The sequence below is a fragment of the Dermacentor andersoni genome, chromosome 1 (genome assembly GCF_023375885.2).
Source record: "Dermacentor andersoni chromosome 1, qqDerAnde1_hic_scaffold, whole genome shotgun sequence".
Taxonomy (NCBI): domain Eukaryota; kingdom Metazoa; phylum Arthropoda; class Arachnida; order Ixodida; family Ixodidae; genus Dermacentor; species Dermacentor andersoni.
This window is the reverse complement of record NC_092814.1, coordinates 218,840,404-218,859,873: the sequence shown is the minus strand read 5'-3', so window position 1 is coordinate 218,859,873 and position 19,470 is coordinate 218,840,404. Positions and strand designations below refer to the sequence as shown.

Genomic DNA, 19,470 nt, shown 5'->3' with positions numbered 1-19,470 from the left:
TCCGTGCGTTTCGTAGAAAAATGTAGCATTGGAGGGCCATATATCGTCAGTTCACTGCAGTCAGCGCGTTTCATTACCGAACAATTGACCCAAATCGCTCACAGCGAAGCACCGCCGTGTACATTTCAATGCGCGTCGGCAGTGTGTGTTGATACTGAATGCTCAAGGTTTTTTCCGCCTTATGACGTTGTTTCTTCTTATCTCAAATTACATTATTATTATTATTATTATTATTATTATTATTATTATTATTATTATTATTATTATTATTATTATTATTATGTTGTTGTTGTTGTTGTTGTTGTTGTTGTTGTTGTTGTTGTTGTTGTTGTTGTTGTTGTTGTTGTTGTTGTTGTTGTTGTTGTTGTTGTTGTTGTTGTTGTTGTTGTTTGAAAAGGAGTAGTCATCACCATTATAGGGTTACTACTTCTCTCTTTTATTTTCATTTCAAAAAATGCTTTACAAGAAAAAAAAGCTGGCGCTGTGCAGACTTTTGTAGCTGCTCAGGGTTAGGAACCCGGGGCTGGCGTTGTGCTAGAAATTTCAGATTGCTGTTTTCACAAGTAGGACGAGCTTCAAATAGAGTATTACGATTATTCGTCAGGGTGAAACCTACAGGCCCTTCCATAGGCTCCACATGTACCATGTATGCCTTAGACTGTAGATAACTACAATTTGGGGCGAGCGGTCATCACAGGCGACCAACGGTAATGCATCTGCCAACTGCAGGTGGCACGTCTGCTGGGCTGGCTAGCCGCGGCGCTGGTGAACATGACGGTGGTCTTCGGCGTGTACAACTGGAACGCGTACGAGGCGCCATCGCTCTCCGTGGCCGTGGCGTACGCGGCGCTCAGCCGCGCTGCCTGGGCGTTCGGCATCGCCTGGATAGTGGTCGCCTGTGCCACCGGCAACGGAGGTAATGGCCAACCGCTGTATGGCTGAAGCATGCCATGTCAATGCCCCGCATGAAGCGCTCTTAGCGAGCTGCTGCTATCTTCAGCCTGGCTGTCCTAGAAGTCGAGAACGGTGCAGGCGGAACTCTCAAATCTGCCTCGTTCACCCGCGATCCCTGCCGAAGCGTTTTTGTTTGTTGGAGGCGAGAAGTTGGCCAACACAGCCCGCAAACTGCGCGTTCCCGGCGATCACGTCACACTGAAGCGACACCATTGTTAAAGATAGCTGGCCAAAACATAAATTCTAATAAGCGTGAACGTTTCATTATGATTGTATCGTCAGCAACAAGTTTCCGGACTTTGTTGGCCATTAGCTTGCCCAATGTGTCGACGCCTTTGTGCACAAAATGCGATGGCATATACTGGATGAGCAGGAGCACTTGTACCTAACCCTATATTTACGCTCACGAGCGCTCGTTTAAGCACCGGGGATGTGCCTCCGAGACAAAGCGCAAGCCTTCGCGAGAGCACATTTAGCACAGTTCAAAGGGCTCCTGTTCGCCCACTGGGAAGTGCACCTATTAGAGAGCAGCGCCAAACCCAGTAACCTTCGATTATATGCAGGGCGTCAAGGCAAGTGCTGCTACGGAAAATGTCACGCCAGAACTGATTTGCATATGTCAGTTCCCGTGTGAGCCCACTAGTGGAGACATGGTAGTACCCCCTTCAAAAAGCAGTGATTTACCGGCAAAGCACAGGGACCAGTCAGAGCCGTGCGATCTCTGCACTTTTTTTGTTGCAAAAGCAATTTATTGACGAATTTCAGCGCGCACTGTAGAGTACTGTCGTCATGCGATAAAGGGAATGGATAGTGTTCGTTGGCACTTTGAGTTGGACCATTTCATTTCATTTATTTAAGTGCCCAAGAACAGCTCTACGCCTTAGTATTGGTGCACTTGCGTTACACAAAGAACAGAAGCAGAAAACAAAACAGAAAACCTAAAAGAACAGTGGTGCAACATGCAACAAAAGATTGGATTAAGCCAAAGACAGAAGTCAAATAAAGAACAAATACAAGAGCTGAAAATATCAAGATCATAACGCAAGACATTTTGTTTTTTTACAAGGCGCGTTATAGCGTTAGAGGTGCACACTGAATTCACGTAAAAAATCCTGCGATCACGCAAGTTTTGGCGGGGCACGCGGAACGTTACAGCCGACAGGAACCGCAGACAGGAGAACTGATTGTGAATTAGTTTATACAAGAATAAGTAATCACGATATTTTCGCCTTATTTCTAAGCGTCTAATATTAAGCATGCGCAGTACACGCTCATAGGTATAAAATACACGGCGTCCCAGAAATCGATCGTGCAGGATATGAATGAAACGTCGCTGAAAATTTTCAATTTTGGTGTGAAAGCGTCAAATGGCTGATTGATCGAGAAAGCCGGCGTCCAGCGTCTGCAGCAGCCTAAATTCCCATTGGATGCGACGCCACGGCACGAGCGTGCCTCGACAGAGCAGAGCGGGTGAAACTAGGGTGTCTCGATGTCAGCGCCGCCTCCCGCCGTACGGAGAAGCGTAGTATCGAGGAGGCGCCATAGGCGAAACGGAACACCAGCGCGCCAGGTGTCACGTGAGGGGAGAGGGCATCGCCGCGACGCCACGTCACTTTCACCCTCAGATACATGTGTTATCGGCGCGTTCCTTATCCGCGCAAGCGTTCTAACTGCGTCTGGGTAAGGCCAAATCAAAACGCGCCAAGCGTCTCAACGCGCTCGCTTGCCCTACCGCTAAGAACTAAGAACTACCGCTAAGCGGCGTTCAATTGGACATAAATGCTTTCGCATTTCATAAGAAGTGCTTAGGTGTCCTCGGATTTTTTGCCACATTGGTAAATTTAATACACTTCCATACACAGAACTAAACTCTAACTTCGTGCGGGCAAATCAAGAATAGAAAAGAACAACGCAGTTGACATTCGCAAACTTTTTGGTCATTCTTGATATGGGACCTAGCTTTCTGTAGGATGCATTAACAATGCTTGAAACACGCTCTTCGAAAGTTAGTATGGAGCCAACCAATATTCCTAAGCCAGGCGTACAACTCGTGCTTTTCAAAGGAATGTTATCAAGTGAGTATTCGTATAGTAAAGTGGACATGTTGCCACTAAAGGAAATGACAAGTGTCTTAGTTGGATTAATACGCAAAAAAGTTGGAAGCACACCACTCCGCGACAGAATTTACATCTTCCTGTAATAATTTACTATCCTCCGCTGATTACATTTTACGGTAAACTTTAATATCGTCAGGGTACAAAAGGAGCGGCGAATGACGCAAACATTCTTCGAGATTATTAACAAAGATATTAAAAAATAATGAGCCTAAGTAGACCCTTGCGGAACACTGGAATTTGATTCATAAGGTAAAGGGTACTTAGCACCAAGACGAACGTAATTTAATCGAGTGGACAGGTAGTCTTTAACCAGCGTGCATAGGCTGGAACTAACGACGTAACTCAAGAGATGGTGGATAAGAAAGTCTTGAGAAACAACATAAAATGCTTTTGACAGGTCGAAGTATACTGTGTCTGCCTCCGGTCAGCCACAGCTAGTCCCGCATCATCAAGAAAAGAAACAAGGTTTTATTCCACAGACCAACCATGAACAAAACCATGTTGGCATATACTGATCTTATGCTGAAATAAAAACGACAGATGTGTAAACATAGCTATTTCAAACGCTTTTGCAAACGGAGACAAGAGGGACACGGGACGATAATTTTTGATGTCGTTCATGCAATTCTGTGAACTGGCACAACTATTGCATTCTTGCAACGAGAAGGAAAGGCACTCGCACGCAAAGCAAGATTAAAAATATGCGTAAGAAGAGGAACAAAAAGAGAAGAACAGCATTTGAAACAAATCTTGGTATTCGGTCGTAAGGTAACAAGATAATGCTTTCGTTTCGACTTACGGTCGCCGCGATATCGTGTTCTGAAAAACATTAAATGTCGAAATGGCCACTGAAACTATAGTGCCAGTCACCAGAGCTAGGAGCATGCACTGTATTCAAGAAAACAGAGGAAAAATGTTCAGCGAATGCACTGGCGATATTGTCGCAGTTTCTGAGAATGCCACGAGAAGGATGATTTATGACATTAATCTCGGCCCGCTCAGGAGTGTAATTCTTTACATAGGTCCAGGAACGTTTGGAATCGCATTTTACGCGCTCTTCGACAAACCTAACGTATGCGTCACTGTGTATACGCATTACGCGTTTCACCTGGCTTCGCAAGACAATAAATTTTTCGTACCACCTCGTTGATTCTGTTTTCTTGGACTTCTAATGGTAACTTAGCGTTTTACGAAGTAAAACGCGTAATTCCTTAAAAAAACACGCAGGATAGCGAGCAGGACGAAACTCTTTGCAGCGAGTGAAGGCTTCCAAAGCACGTTTTGCAATATCAGTAAGCATGCTAACTGCTATGTTCATATCTGAGGCGCGATACAATTCAGACCAGTCGGCATCATCCAAATAGTAGTAGGGACTTAGATTGTCGCCGTTCGGAAAAATACAAATGAGCGTACAGACTCGCTCAACACATGAATCACCTCTAGAAAAATTATGAATTCGAGCGGAACATGGTATTGGTCAACAGGAACTAAACCGCTAAGAACAACAGAAAACTTAACAACACAGAAATTAACCAGAATTAGATCCAAAACGTTTCCAGCGGTAATTCGAACCGTGTTAAACTGCGTTAATCCAAGAAATTCTACAAAGAAGAACAGCAAATCACAGAGAGAGGATGGTAATGATACCGATGTCATGCGTGAGGAATCCCAAATAATAGACGGAACATTAAAATTGCCAGCTACTAGGTTTTGCAACATCAACAACTTCAACTAAGTTATCCCTATGCTCAGAAAACTGCACGTTACCGATGTTAGGACGGAAGTAGGCTGCGCAGAGCAACACATTCTTGGCGCTCCCTTAACAGGAATTTCAACTCACACAGTTTCTGGTACAATTTCAAGGTTCGCACGCCTTATAACGCTAAGATTGTTCCGTACGGCAGTTAGCACACTACCGCCGTATTTAACACGAGCATCATACACGCGGTCCCATCCATGAACTGTGTATTCCCATAGAAAGTAATTAGACAGTAAGACGTTGCAAAGCCACGTTTCAGTGAAGCAAATAACATGGTATAACTATGAGGCCCGTCCCTCAAAGGTATGCCAAGAGAGTGTGGACGAGCCGTTTCCGTTGATGCTGTAGTCTCCAGTATAGGTCGCGTTCACTCTCGGAATATGGAGAAGAGTATATAGCGGTGAGCTGTCGTTCACCATCACACGAGAACGGCCAATGCAGCGGATTAGACAAGTCTATATTCAGGGAACTCTCTATACAGTGCTGTCACTTAAAGGGTAACATGGGCCGATCTTGAAACCGCTTAATCATCTCTTGATTATTGACTTTGCTACGTGATTCATGATTCTTCTATTTTTATCTGCGTTACAGGCTTTCAATGTGAAGTTTGAAAAATTGCTTGAAACGTGAAAAAGAAAATTTAGTTGACTCTTATGAAACGTGGGTCCGTTATTCCACAATGCGTCCACGGCCAGACACTGAATGAGGCGCATTGTCATCAGTAAGATCTTACACATAATTTATTCCAACAGTACCACGTAGAATCGATTTTTACTTCACGCTTCTTTTTCGTAAAACGCACCTGCCATATTTATTTTAAACAATTTGTTGCGTCAGACCATGCTTCGGGTGCAGAAAATTTAGCCTTCTAAAGGCTTGCGAACAAAGAACGGTAGCTCTGTCTGCCTGTCGGTCAGTCTGTGTTTTTTAACTAGTAACTTTGTGCATTCTTCTTGCTGTCCGCGCCGTTACTGATTGTTAATTATTTTAATTATCCTGGGGCTTTACGTGTCAGAACCACGATATGATTATGAGGCTGTTTATGAGTATGCAGTTGGGCAGCGAATGAGGTATTGGTGCAGCAGAGTTTTTCAGCCCCAGCGCAAATCGGTCGGTCGGTCGGTCGGTCGGTCGGTCGGTCGGTCGGTCGGTCGGTCGGTCGGTCGGTCGGTCGGTCGGTCGGTCGGTCGGTCGGTCGGTCGGTCGGTCGGTCGGTCGGTCGGTCGGTCGGTCGGTCGGTCGGTCGGTCGGTCGGTCGGTCGGTCGGTCGGTCGGTCGGTCGGTCGGTCGGTCGGTCGGTCGGTCGGTCGGTCGGTCGGTCGGTCGGTCGGTCGGTCGGTCGGTCGGTCGGTCGGTCGGTCGGTCGGTCGGTCGGTCGGTCGGTCGGTCGGTCGGTCGGTCGGTCGGTCGGTCGGTCGGTCGGTCGGTCGGTCGGTCGGTCGGTCGGTCGGTCGGTCGGTCGGTCGGTCGGTCGGTCGGTCGGTCGGTCGGTCGGTCGGTCGGTCGGTCGGTCGGTCGGTCGGTCGGTCGGTCGGTCGGTCGGTCGGTCGGTCGGTCGGTCGGTCGGTCGGTCGGTCGGTCGGTCGGTCGGTCGGTCGGTCGGTCGGTCGGTCGGTCGGTCGGTCGGTCGGTCGGTCGGTCGGTCGGTCGGTCGGTCGGTCGGTCGGTCGGTCGGTCGGTCGGTCGGTCGGTCGGTCGGTCGGTCGGTCGGTCGGTCGGTCGGTCGGTCGGTCGGTCGGTCGGTCGGTCGGTCGGTCGGTCGGTCGGTCGGTCGGTCGGTCGGTCGGTCGGTCGGTCGGTCGGTCGGTCGGTCGGTCGGTCGGTCGGTCGGTCGGTCGGTCGGTCGGTCGGTCGGTCGGTCGGTCGGTCGGTCGGTCGGTCGGTCGGTCGGTCGGTCGGTCGGTCGGTCGGTCGGTCGGTCGGTCGGTCGGTCGGTCGGTCGGTCGGTCGGTCGGTCGGTCGGTCGGTCGGTCGGTCGGTCGGTCGGTCGGTCGGTCGGTCGGTCGGTCGGTCGGTCGGTCGGTCGGTCGGTCGGTCGGTCGGTCGGTCGGTCGGTCGGTCGGTCGGTCGGTCGGTCGGTCGGTCGGTCGGTCGGTCGGTCGGTCGGTCGGTCGGTCGGTCGGTCGGTCGGTCGGTCGGTCGGTCGGTCGGTCGGTCGGTCGGTCGGTCGGTCGGTCGGTCGGTCGGTCGGTCGGTCGGTCGGTCGGTCGGTCGGTCGGTCGGTCGGTCGGTCGGTCGGTCGGTCGGTCGGTCGGTCGGTCGGTCGGTCGGTCGGTCGGTCGGTCGGTCGGTCGGTCGGTCGGTCGGTCGGTCGGTCGGTCGGTCGGTCGGTCGGTCGGTCGGTCGGTCGGTCGGTCGGTCGGTCGGTCGGTCGGTCGGTCGGTCGGTCGGTCGGTCGGTCGGTCGGTCGGTCGGTCGGTCGGTCGGTCGGTCGGTCGGTCGGTCGGTCGGTCGGTCGGTCGGTCGGTCGGTCGGTCGGTCGGTCGGTCGGTCGGTCGGTCGGTCGGTCGGTCGGTCGGTCGGTCGGTCGGTCGGTCGGTCGGTCGGTCGGTCGGTCGGTCGGTCGGTCGGTCGGTCGGTCGGTCGGTCGGTCGGTCGGTCGGTCGGTCGGTCGGTCGGTCGGTCGGTCGGTCGGTCGGTCGGTCGGTCGGTCGGTCGGTCGGTCGGTCGGTCGGTCGGTCGGTCGGTCAAGCGTACGTACGTGCGTGCATTTCGTCTTCCTTCATCATCTGTCTCAACAATAATAATTTCTGAACTTAAGCCTAAGTATCCCCCTTCCATTTATTTGGATTCCCGCTCGACGTGTTGCATGTAAACAAACGACCTGAGTTAAAAGTTCGAAACTGGGTTTCTTGTGTCCGTCCTTTTGGTCCCGCTGACGACCGTCGTCGTCAGCTCCCCTGCTTATTCCCCTCTTCACCCTCGCCAGACGCGAAGGAAACAGAACATCGCCCACGCAGGTTCCAAAAGTGGTGGTGAATGTCGTTTATTTCAGAGGCCTGAACAGGTAATAAGTTCAGCGGACGAGGACAACGCTATGTGCATCGCGAAGAACTTCTTCAGAAGATATGGAGGTGTTCACATACAGACTGGCACACAAACAGACATATTAAATAAATGCTACATTAAAAAGGGTAGCCGCAAATTTTTAATGTGACGGTGCTCATCATTATCAGCAGCAGCCTATTTTATGTCCACTGCAGGACGAAGGCCTCTCCCTGCGATCTCCAATTACCCCTGTCCTGCGCCAACGGATTCCAACTAGCGCCCACGAATTTCCTAATTTCATCGCTCCACCTAGTCTTCTGTCGTCCTCGACTGCGTTTCCCTTCTCTTGGCACCCAATCTATAACCCTAATGGTCCAACGGTTGTCAAACCTGCGCATGGCATGACCTGCCCAGCTCTATTTTTTTTCTCTTAATGTCCATTAGAACATCGGCTATACCCGTTTGCTCGCTGATCCAAACCGCTCTCTTTCTGTCTCTTAACGTTTATGCCTAGCATTCTTCGTTCCATCACTCTTTGCGCGGTCCTTCACTTGGTCTCAAGCTTCTTTGTGAATCTCCAAGTCTCTGCCCCATATATCAGCACCCGTAAAATGCACTGATTGTATGCCTTTCTTTTCAATGATAATGGTAAGCCTCCAGTCAGGAGCTGACATTGTCTGCCGTATGCGATCCAACCCATTTTTATTCTTCTATGAATTTCCTCCATATGATCAGCGTTCCCTGTGATTAGTTGACCTAGGTAAACGATTCCTTCACAGACTCTAGAGGCTGACTGGCGATCCTGAACTCTTATTCCCCTGCCCGGCTATTAATCACTTATTTTCGCCTTGTTGATCAGTTTTGACAGTTCCGCGAAATCTATCTTAGCTCTTGAGTTCGGCACTTTCATTCTTTATCGTTTCTTTATTAGGTCCTTTGTTACTTGGAACAGCTTGCCTACTGGTTGCCTTGGTGCCTTGCCTCCCACTTCAACTGCTGCCTCTGAAGCCAGCCTAGTTACGGTTTCTTTCATTACCTCTATGTCATCATCATCTCTCTGTTCAAAGGCTGCATATTTGTTTGCAAGAGCCAGCCTGAGTTTGTCTGCTTTTACCCTTACTGTCTCTTGGTTTACCTGTTTCGTCTTGACCAATCTTACTCTTTCTCTCTTCAAATTGAGGCGAATCCTAGCCCTCACTAACCTATGATCACTGAACTTTACCTTACTTATCACTTCTACATCCTGCACTATGCTGGGATTAGCAGAATGTATGAAGTCGATTTCATTTCTTGTTTCGCCATTAGGACTTTTCCAGGTCCACTTTCTGTTGCTATGCTTCCTTGAAAAGGTGTTCATTAATCGAAGCTTATTCCTTTCTACGAATTCTACCAGTATCTCTCCTCTGGCGTTCCTAGAATCGACGCCGTAGTTTCCCATTGCTTGTTCCTCAGCCTGCTTCTTCCCCACTTTTGCATTGAAGTCGCCCATTACTACAATATAATGAGTTTGCCCTTTTCTCATCGCTAATTCAACATCTTCATAAAACTGACCTACTTTATTATCATCGTGACTGGATGTTGAAGCGCAGGCTTTCACTACCTTTAATCTATACATCTTATTAGGTTGATTACGACTACTGCTACCCTCTCATTAATACTGTAGAATTCGTCAATGTTGACCGCTATGTCCTTATGGATTACGAATCTTACCCCGTAATGTTTCTTGTGTGGGAGACCTCTGTAGCAGAGGACATGGCCGTTAGTCAGCCCTGTATAAGCCTCACCAGTTCTAATCTCACTAAGGCCGATGATATCCCAAACAATGTCGGATAGTTCCTCAAAGAGTCCTGTTAAGCTAGCCTCACTCGACAGAGTTCGGCTGTTAAAGGTTGACAGGGTCAGTTTGACAGGTTAGGTTGACACGATCAGACGGTGCTCATGGCACTGATTTAAAATTCATGAAAACGCTCTTTTTTTTTTCTTCTGTGCCAGATTCCGGTTAAAAGAACTATGAGGACGTCACAAAATTTGCTGTTTCCCGCATAATGGGAAGCAGTGACGCGACAGCTAGCACATTATTATGCGCAGTAAGTCTTGCACTGTTTTGTGCGGTATCTTCTGCATTCGCAGCCACGCGTGAGCAACCTTATGTCGAGAAGAAAAAAACTTTTAGTCAGCGATGCCGACATTCTGAGTCGTCTTCGTTGGTGGCGCTCGCGATCCCAGGTAGTGCAGAAACGGAGAGACATGGCTCTTTCTTTCTCCTCTTTCTTTCTCCTCTTTCCTATCACTGCCTCTCACTTTTTTGCCGCTGGCTTCGTTTAGATTCCTCCACTTAGGCACTGGCTTACGTAAAGCTTTAAAGCGTGGCGTCAGCCAATCATTTTAACGAAATCTCAAGAGGTCAGACAGAGTATTTATTGCTGCAGCATCAGTATAATGTCTGAGAGATATATACTGGACATCGGATGCACCTGTGTGATGACATACCATTTTACATGTTTTTACTCATGGGGCAGCATAGCTTTTGGAAATTTCGCATGCAAAGCCAAAGTGCAACACAAATAGTTTGCTCAAAAGTACATTTCAGTCAGTTCATTATTCGCTTAAGAGACATTTATGATCAATGTGATTTTTAGCCGGCCAGATCGGTATCGCCTTTTGATTAGGCGTTTACATTTACCTGCTTTCTAGATTTTAGTGCACTAACTGGTTTCATTGTATGATGCTAGTTTTCTATGTGTGCAGTTTTTCTATGTGTGCTAGTTTTCTACTGTATTGTGCAATGTTGCACTATATAGTTTCTTTACATACACAATTTAACCTCATAAATACGATTTTTTTAAAGTGGGCTGGTTGAGAGATATAATATTTGGCTGGCAGTTTTTAGGTCTTGAGTTCAAATCCTTGCGGGGCACCGTGATCTTTTTTACAAAATGCTGGAAATATGTTCTGGTATTCCAGCGACGGACGCCGGCAGCAGCGACGGACATTAGACCGACTAAGGGTGTGAGCATATAACAGCTGCTGTTCTAAAACAGAAGCCTTCGTCATTTATCGCGGTCGCCCTGTTGCATTCCCTGTTACAAATATGCACATTTTCCCATTGCAATTTACACTTTAATGACGTCACGAGGAGCTGGCGCGGGAACGTCAAGCCCGCTTTTCGTTTTTGTGCCTTTTCTGGCTTACCAAACTCCGAAAGGCATTACTGACGTTCCTGGTATTAAATAGTGTAATTTACCAATGAAGCTCAACTTTCCACTTTAATGTCTTTTCAAATCTCCAAAGGCGCAGATAATTGTTGTTGATAATGAGAAACCTTAGCGTGCTCTTTCTACTAACATTGGAGATAAAACGCTCGAGAAAATATAGCACCGCCACCAAACACGCTGCTGTCTCATTCTGCATTCTACTTTCGGCGGTTATGTGCGCGCGTGTGAAGCCCATGGCTGTATGAGTCGCACCATTCACTGGTTGGGTCCCAAGAGGTGGGCACCTGACTAACTCTCGGTGGACTGTTTCACCGCAGGCTTCATCAACGAGGTCTTGTCGTGGCGGGCCTTCGTGCCACTGAGCCGGCTAACCTACCTCGTGTACCTGGTGCACCCGCTGCTCATACTGTGGCACACCGCCTACCTCAAGAAGCCCTTCTACACCACGCAGTTCTTTGTGGTAAGTATTTAGCAGCAAGCGCGTTTCGGAGCGGAGATTAAGATTCGCTTACACGCTTTCACGAATGAAATGCGCAGAGAACGAGACCCGTTTGAATGGCTATGCTTGCAAACGCGGGATGAGATCGCAAGCGTATGTAGCATGCAAGCTATCCCACGTATAAACCGATCACACCAATGTTATGAGCTTTCTAGCTGCACATGTTTCGGTGGCTAAATTGGTGCATATATAGACATGTCGCCGACCGGGACGGTAAGCCTGTAAAAAGAGACCTATTCTAACAAAATAGTAGCATAGGGCATGGAAAGAATAAAATCACACGAACGTATTATTCGGAGAAGGACACTCGGCTGAACTACAGCTTCTTATATTATTATCGAGACTGAAATACCTACGCTCACTTTACCACTAAGTACTGGCTCCATCACGTTCATGTGTACATGGAATGCATCAGAACACCCTTCAACATTGTGGGACCGCCTAGCTCCATCCACAGGAGGCAATCGCGCAAGCCCATGGTTGCGCTGAGATTTATTGCATCGAGGTTATCTTCTAGAGGTGTTTCGTACTAGAGATGTTTCGCGCTGCCTCGCGACAACGCTGCCGGTCGCGCGCTGACTCGGTAGCCTGCACGCACGTCATGAGCGAACGACGTGTGATGGCCGTCGGGCGGCTGCCGCGACAGTGAAGGACGCCGAGGCGACGCGCGTGATGAGATGTGTGAGCAGCGAGTGCCAGTGAGTATACCCACAGTGAGTATGGAGTTTCGAACACTTCGACCACGCGGTCCAGGAGGGCCAGGATCTGCTTCGTACGTGTCGGTTTCCAGTTCTATTTCTTATTTGTTTGTTCAGTTTTTGCTGCTCCCGGTTTACATGTTTTTGCAGCTGGAAGTAGTGCGCGTAACACATTTCCCAAGTATACCGAGGCCACACGGCGCTTGTGACAAGGATTGCGAATGTTCTGCAGCTCCAAAGTTATGTGGGTTGAAGAGAACACTTGACTTCCCCTTCAAAAGCGTCGAAGCGTATACAGAATACAGGGCTAGCATCACGGCCATGTATCGTAGCACTATCTCACTGACCTCAAGAGTTGAGCTTGTCACAGTCAGACAGATCCATTGTGGTGGAGACGTAAAGAATTTTAAGCTTGAGCAAGGACGTTTTTCGTCAATCAAGGCGCTGCTGCAAAACGGTGCATAGCTGTACACGAATGCCAAGAATGCTTGTATGAAATTACTCTGGAACACAAAATAAATAGCATAGGTGTGACACACATTTGTCTTCCAAATTTTACACACCCGAGGTGTTCTATGGAAATATTTGAGCATGGCGAGGCATCCGCCATCGTCATGCAACTAGAAAGACTGAAATATAAAGGTTGTAAACAGGGATAAGGTGCCTCAGAAAGGCTGGCCAAAGTTTGGATAGGAGGACCTATCTTCGTCAAAGGCGGCCTCTTCATCCTCGGCATCTTAGTTTTAACGGGTTAGTAGAGTGACGTCACGTGCGGTTGTTGTCAGTGGCGGCTGGTTGTAAAGAGAGAGTCTTCAAAGAGAATGAGCGCTATCGCCTGACGTCTGTGAGCGTGGTTCCCAAGACGAGGGGACAAGAGCGGGAGAGTGGGAAGGCGGGGAGAAAAGAAAAGAAAGAAAAGGAGAGAAAGAAAGGGGGGGACACCAAGAGGAAGAAAAAAAAACAAGAAAGAAAAAAGAGGGCCATGGGAGGGTGTTCAGAGGGTGTTGGGGAAGCGAGGGGTAAGGGAGCATTCAAGGGTGTCGTTGGCGGCATGCTTTTGTGGCTTTAGAAGAGCCGGTCAGGTGCGCGAGTAACAAAAAAACAGACCCAAAAAGACATCAGTTGAAAGAGTGACTTTAATAACGTAGCAGCAATGCATCGAGTAATGTTGAAGGAGTTAAGATAGCCACAAGGAGCCTGGGGTGCAATGCATGGGGTGACTGGAATGCAGCGGCATGGTCTTTCAAGGGACGTTAGCCCCAGTAGCTCAACATAGCGGTCGTTACGGCGGTATACAGAAATGGCGATACCGTGTGTGACTGAGGTGCCGAAAAAGGTATACTGGCGTCTCGGAGTTTGGAATGTGTTCGTGAACGTGTTTCAAAAAAGTATATAATAAAAAAAGACAAAAAAGGAAGAGGGGGGGGGGGGGGGATCGAAACCGGAATAAGAAATAGGAGGGTGACGTGCGCAGAAGCGGGCGGAGGCAGGTGTACTTGGGAAAAGGGGGTCGTGCAGTTGATATAAACGTAAAAACATGAAAAAGTATATTAAATTGAGTAGTAGGCAGGGAAACAAATTTTTTTTTTTTGAAATGGAGTAATAGGTGAGGTTAAGGGGAATTAAGGTTAGCTGGTGGCATAATGTGTTTTGTGCCTTGGTTGATGATATGAGGATTTCAGATTTAAGTTACCGCTTTTAAAGATTCTAAGTTGCCACGTGCCAAATTAATTCCCGTCGGGTGTAGGCAATTAAACTTGTGTATGAGGTATGATTCCGTATATTTCCTTTCGCGAGATGAACGGAAATTTGTTTGTAGTATATAGAGCCTTGCTTTGTCGAATATATTACCACGTTCATTAAAGTGGCTGGCTACTGCTTTAGGTAAATTGTGTTTTGTATCCGCGCGGTGACCGTTGAGTCTTGTATTAATTTATGTCCAGTCTCACCTATGTATTGTTTGCTACAACCGACGCATTCTTGACAGTAGACTACGTTGCATGATGTGCAAGTGAAACCCGAAGTTACCTTGTGTGAGTAATTCGACGCTGTATTTTTTACTGTAGTAGTAGATTGAATATGTTTGCCTGTAGAGCACCTGGGGCGGCCACAGGAGCCGGTTCCCAACTTCGCCTTTGTCCTTAGTTTGGCATGCAAAGAATATCTTTGAAACTAGTGTTTCGTCTGTAGGCTACTCTGGGCGGGTCGGGAAAAATCTCATTAAGTTTCTGGTTGCTAGTGAGAATTGGGTAGTATTTACTGAGGATGTTGTTCATGTTTGGGAGTGCGTTTGAGAATTTAGTAGTAAGAAGAGGCGTTGTTGTTCTTGTGATTCTCGGGCGAGACTTGAGGACCTCGGCTCGATCAAAGACTGAAACGATTTTAGGCAACTTGCAACTTCTTCGTTCGCAGGGCTACGTCTACCTGGGCCACCTGTTCTCGGCCTACTGTCTCTCCTTCTCGCTGAGCTTGACTTTCGAGTCGCCTTTCATCTTGCTCGAGAGGATACTTCTGGGAAAGTCAGCCCGCCAAATGGGCTATCAACCGGAGAAGACAGACAAGATCTTGGCGCGGGACTTTTCCAAGAACCCGGACTCGCTCACTACCAAGGCGTTCGAGAATGGCTCCAGCAGCTGCGGTGTTTAAGTGCGACATCACGAGGATGCGCGTGCGCACATCTTTCGTCGATTGCATTCTCCACGAGGAAGCCGTGCACGCTTCACATCGTGCCTCCTATGTGCTTGCTCAAAGGACGTCCGCAGGGAACTGGCCTCAAGTGATACAGGGCTGAGAACTCCTCCAGATGGATGCTCGTTTTTAAAACTATGCAGGGTGTGTGCGTGCTTTCAGTTCTTTTTTCTTTTTTTTTTTTTTTTGCTAGCTCCATTTTTTTCTTTTCTATGTAGTCGTGTTAATTAGGCTTGTTTTCGTATTTGTGGCACCAGAGAAGCAGAAGTCACCAGCGGAAGCGGCGCGATGTGAGTCGGCGTGTAACTTTATTAGCATATTTGGTGGTTAACTTTCTAATTATTCAATGTGCGAAAAAAGCAGAAAGTGTTGCAGCACAATCACAGGTTTACCCGCGGCGCAGCGCCGAGCGCTGTGCTGCACCAACAACTCTGCTGCTTTTGTTGCCTAACACTGAACATAACTGTGGGCGCACAAAACCTAATTGATGACACCATTCTATCGAAGTAATCACACAGAGTAAGGGAAATGAAAGCGACACGCTTCCGTCGCCCTTTCCCGCGAAACAGCGAATCAAGAGCGCGGCTTGTGTACACACTCTACACAAGAAGCTGCGCTCGCTTTCATTACGTCTCTTTTCGCTTCCCGCTCTCGCGAGGAAGTCACTCTTTGTGCAGTTGCGTGAAATGTGGCGCTAGCATCAAAGATCCGTCAAGACAGTTACGCTGTAATATCTCGAATTGTCGCCCACACACATTTGCTTGCGAAATATCAACTGCACAAAATTCAGCGAGGCTTTCATACAAATGTGCTACGTTTTTGCCTGTGGCACTGCATGGTCAGCGATGCTTTTGCAGGGGCAGAAGCTTTGTGCCACAGCTTACTTTACCCGTGGAAATTAAAGGGGTCCTGAACCACCCCTCGGGCTTGGTGAAAAAGCACAGTCCGCGGATAGCATATGCTGCCGTGAACATATCAGCCAAATTTTGCAGTCGTACGCGGCGCGTCACCTTTTTTTCTCAAACGCTCTCTCTTCAACAGGAGTCTTCTCGTTATTCTTTTCGGCCTCCATATTTCGTCACGTAGCATATTCCCGTACGTAGCTGCTATTGGCCAATAGGTGACATCAATCAAGAAGGGCGTTTGGATCAGTGCGCTTCTTCCTACTGTTACTGTGTATATTTATTGACGCAGTTTAATAAACAAGCTGAAGTAAAAATCTGCTTTCGAATTTCGACAAGAATTACGCATTTCCGGAAGAAGCGGACTTTCATCTGCTCACGCTCGACCCCGGCCGCCTGCGCAGGAACTAAACTTTGACCTGACTGCTTATCGGTGTCGTCGCCGTCTGGCCTTTCTAATTTTTATTAGTTTTGAATACTCAACTAACCTCGAACCGTACGAACCATATGGTCAGACCACACGCACGCTTGCCGGCACGCACTCGCTCCTGGCCGCTCCTGGTTACTTCGTATTGAGCTATTGATAGCGCTTCAAAATGCGCATGTTCGACATAGCTAATATCCGTCGGTCAGGCTGACGCAGGAGAAAGCCGGTCCGCACCACGTAGCACAGCTAGGTAGGTGCTCACGAGCGCGCACTAAAGCCCTGTCGTGCACAAAGCAAACGCTTCGCATGCGCACTACAGCTGCGTGTAGCTGCAGTCCGCTACGTGCATGATACCGCGGCCACTGCGAGGTGCCGCCATGAGTCCGCTGGCCGAGCGCATCTTTGCTCACTGAGGACAACTGCCTCTAGCTTCATTTGGCGCATTGTAGGTGCCACAATAAGAAAGAGTGGTCTTTATGTGAACATGCAAATCAAAGTTGAACTGAGTGCCAAGGTGACATTCAAAGGGCGGAGTGTTGTGGGCATGCCCCGCTCCGCCATAGCCTTCGCAGTGTAAGGCATTGAAGAAGGAGTGGAAGCACCGCGATGGACGTGTTTGATTGTCAATAACTCCGCTTCTGCTGAACGCGTTGAAGTACTTTTTGCGGCAAAATATTTCTGAAATAGGCTGTTTAACGTCAAATGCATTTATCCACTTCGATAAAAAGTGGTTCAGGGCCCCTCTAAGGCTTTAGCAAGCCTTCAAGTCAGCTGATACCGCGGTCACTGCGGGGTGCCGCGTCGAGTCCGCTGGCTTAGCGCACTGCGGCTCAATGAGGACAACCGCGTTTGGCGCGTCGTAGGCGCCAAAATTGGAAGTAGTGGCGTCTACGTGAATGTCCAAAATCAAACTTGAACTGCGCGCCACGGTGACGTTCAGTAGGCGGAGCGTTATGGGCACGCTTGCTCCGCTGTAGCCTTCGCAGTGAAACTCATTGAAGAAGGAGCGGAAGCACCGCGCTGGGGATGTTTGATTACCAATAACTCCGCTTCTGCTGAACGCATTGAAGTACTTCTCGCGGCAAAGTATTTCTGAAATAGTCTAACTTCAGATGCATTTTTCGACTTCGATAAAAAGTGGTTCAGGGCCCCTTGCAGGGCATCTTGCAGGGGCCATGTGCGATATTTTAGTGCAGTAGTAGCATCTAACTCAGCAATTCTTAGCGCGTTCTGCTTACCAACGTTTTCTGTTTTTGCACCGAAACGTCGCCCACTTTGTCCCCTTTCTCACGAATTGCTGCCAGGGTAGAGAGAGAGAGGAATGGGACGTCGGGGACGTTTACTCGAGTTTATGACGATATATATATATATATATATATATATATATATATATATATATATAAGATAACACCACCGCGAAAACAAGTATACCCTAGCACAGCTTTCTTTTTCCTTTCCACCGTCTTTGTTCCCCTTATCTGCTGTAAACGCGTCTACAGTGGCAGTCACACGAATGTATTTTTGTATGTTTGCATTTTCGAAAAGACGTGCAACACACCATGTTTCTGCCGCGTGATGTCCACAGCACATGGCCACTGGCGCTGCTGCTCACGGATACTCTTCCCGTATTCTGGTGCACATTCACGCTAGAAAGTCTCCACCATGCTAAAGCTCTGTAATACCTTTGTACATAGACTCGCTCTCACACAAGAACCGAGCAGTGCCGATGTTGCAGATATCTTTGTAAACACTGAGTAATAATTGTCCCACAGATGCAAGTGTGTTATAGTGTCAATAGAACTGTTAGGCATGTGAAGTTAACTTTGCGTAAGAGACTGTCACTCAATGAACTGCACATTTTTGTTGTCCCGTCACCGCGGCACTGGTGCCGCCAAGATGGATGCTGCTGCTACAGAATGCTGTAGCTTGCCTCCTGCACAAGTGACGCTGTTTATGGCTGTTGCATGTTTTACAGTGCTTGAAACAATGCCAACGCAAACTGGCATGGTTGCAAGCGCACGCTGATTTAGCACCGGTTTCTGTTAAACGCACCATCCAGTTCTGTTCGCCCACGTCCAGCCTTAAACAAAGTCTCTCATGGCTCAGGTAAAAGCAACACATTCATTAAACATAATCTGTACCTGTTTCTGAATCTTCTTATATTCTTTTCGTGTCCTATTTCTTAAAAGCTTGAGAACATAAATAACGTTACATGGAAGTGCAACGAAATTGTAAACGCTTTCGCAACACGCATTCGTGATCACCTCGTTTGTGTTACCAGAGTGATTACAGATGTGTGCAATATAATGAACAGATGGTAGTCTTGGTACACATTTTTCTCCTTGAACAGAGGCGTGGTACCCACCACAACCTTCTCTTTCAGGAGGACCATCGGTTAGTTTTCTCGCAGTGCATTTTGACGTATAGCATGGACCATTTGCTGGACAGGCCACTGTATTAGGGAGGATCAGTGTGGTCACATGTGTCATGTTTTACGACATGTGTCATGTTTTACGGATACTCACATGCGAGTGTGCTGGCGCCCCCCTGTGATAACTCTCAACCGATAGACAAAATGGTCACCATACAGCCATTGCGCGTTTCATACTTTTTTCACAAAAGCCGTACAAATAAATATCTAAAAGCATGCGCTGTTCTCGTGCTGAAGACTGTGGCGCTTTATTTCGTAATATAATTGACCAGGTCTTCCGGTCAATTTTATCAAAAACGAATATTAACAGTTAATCTAAACAATAACGATATGAACAGCGCTCTATCGTCCAAACAAAACAAACAGCGACGTTGCGAGTTTTGCAGGTACCGCTGCACAACGGTGAATGTTCCCCTGAGAAGATGCACAAACAGGTTTGAACATCACGAACGAATAAACGCAGCGCGTAGAGCACGCGGTTGCGATAACACGTGCCGATAATTGCGGCGCTACGCATTGCAGAGTCCATCCAAAAGAAGAAAAAGAGTATTCTACAGATCACACGCACTGTGGCAACCGATGCATGCTATGCAATGCATTTCGCAGGTAGCTGACTATTCAGGATTGTTTGGGGTTCCCCAAAGCAATACCAAGTGGACCAACGTGTTTGTGTAAATTGAGTATTTGTGCTTGAGGGTCGCGAGCGTACGTGTCTGTGACGACAGCAGCGCGACGACGACCACGTCGAAGACGATCGTGTGCGGCAGCAACGGCATGATTTCTACGCCGGCC

At 48.2% G+C, this 19,470-nt stretch overlaps 1 protein-coding gene across 1 annotated transcript in view; it reads left to right on the top strand.

The window, feature by feature from the left end:
• LOC126548238 (nose resistant to fluoxetine protein 6-like) overlaps positions 1-18,914 on the top strand; it is a 108,751-nt gene extending 89,837 nt beyond the window's left edge. The window contains exons 13-15 of the mRNA XM_050196389.3: positions 730-916; positions 11,351-11,493; positions 14,643-18,914. Of these exons, the coding sequence (XP_050052346.1) occupies positions 730-916; positions 11,351-11,493; positions 14,643-14,876 (564 nt within the window). The 3' untranslated portion in view covers positions 14,877-18,914. The remainder of the gene's footprint in view (positions 1-729; positions 917-11,350; positions 11,494-14,642) is intronic.
• The last annotated feature ends 556 nt before the right edge of the window (positions 18,915-19,470 follow it).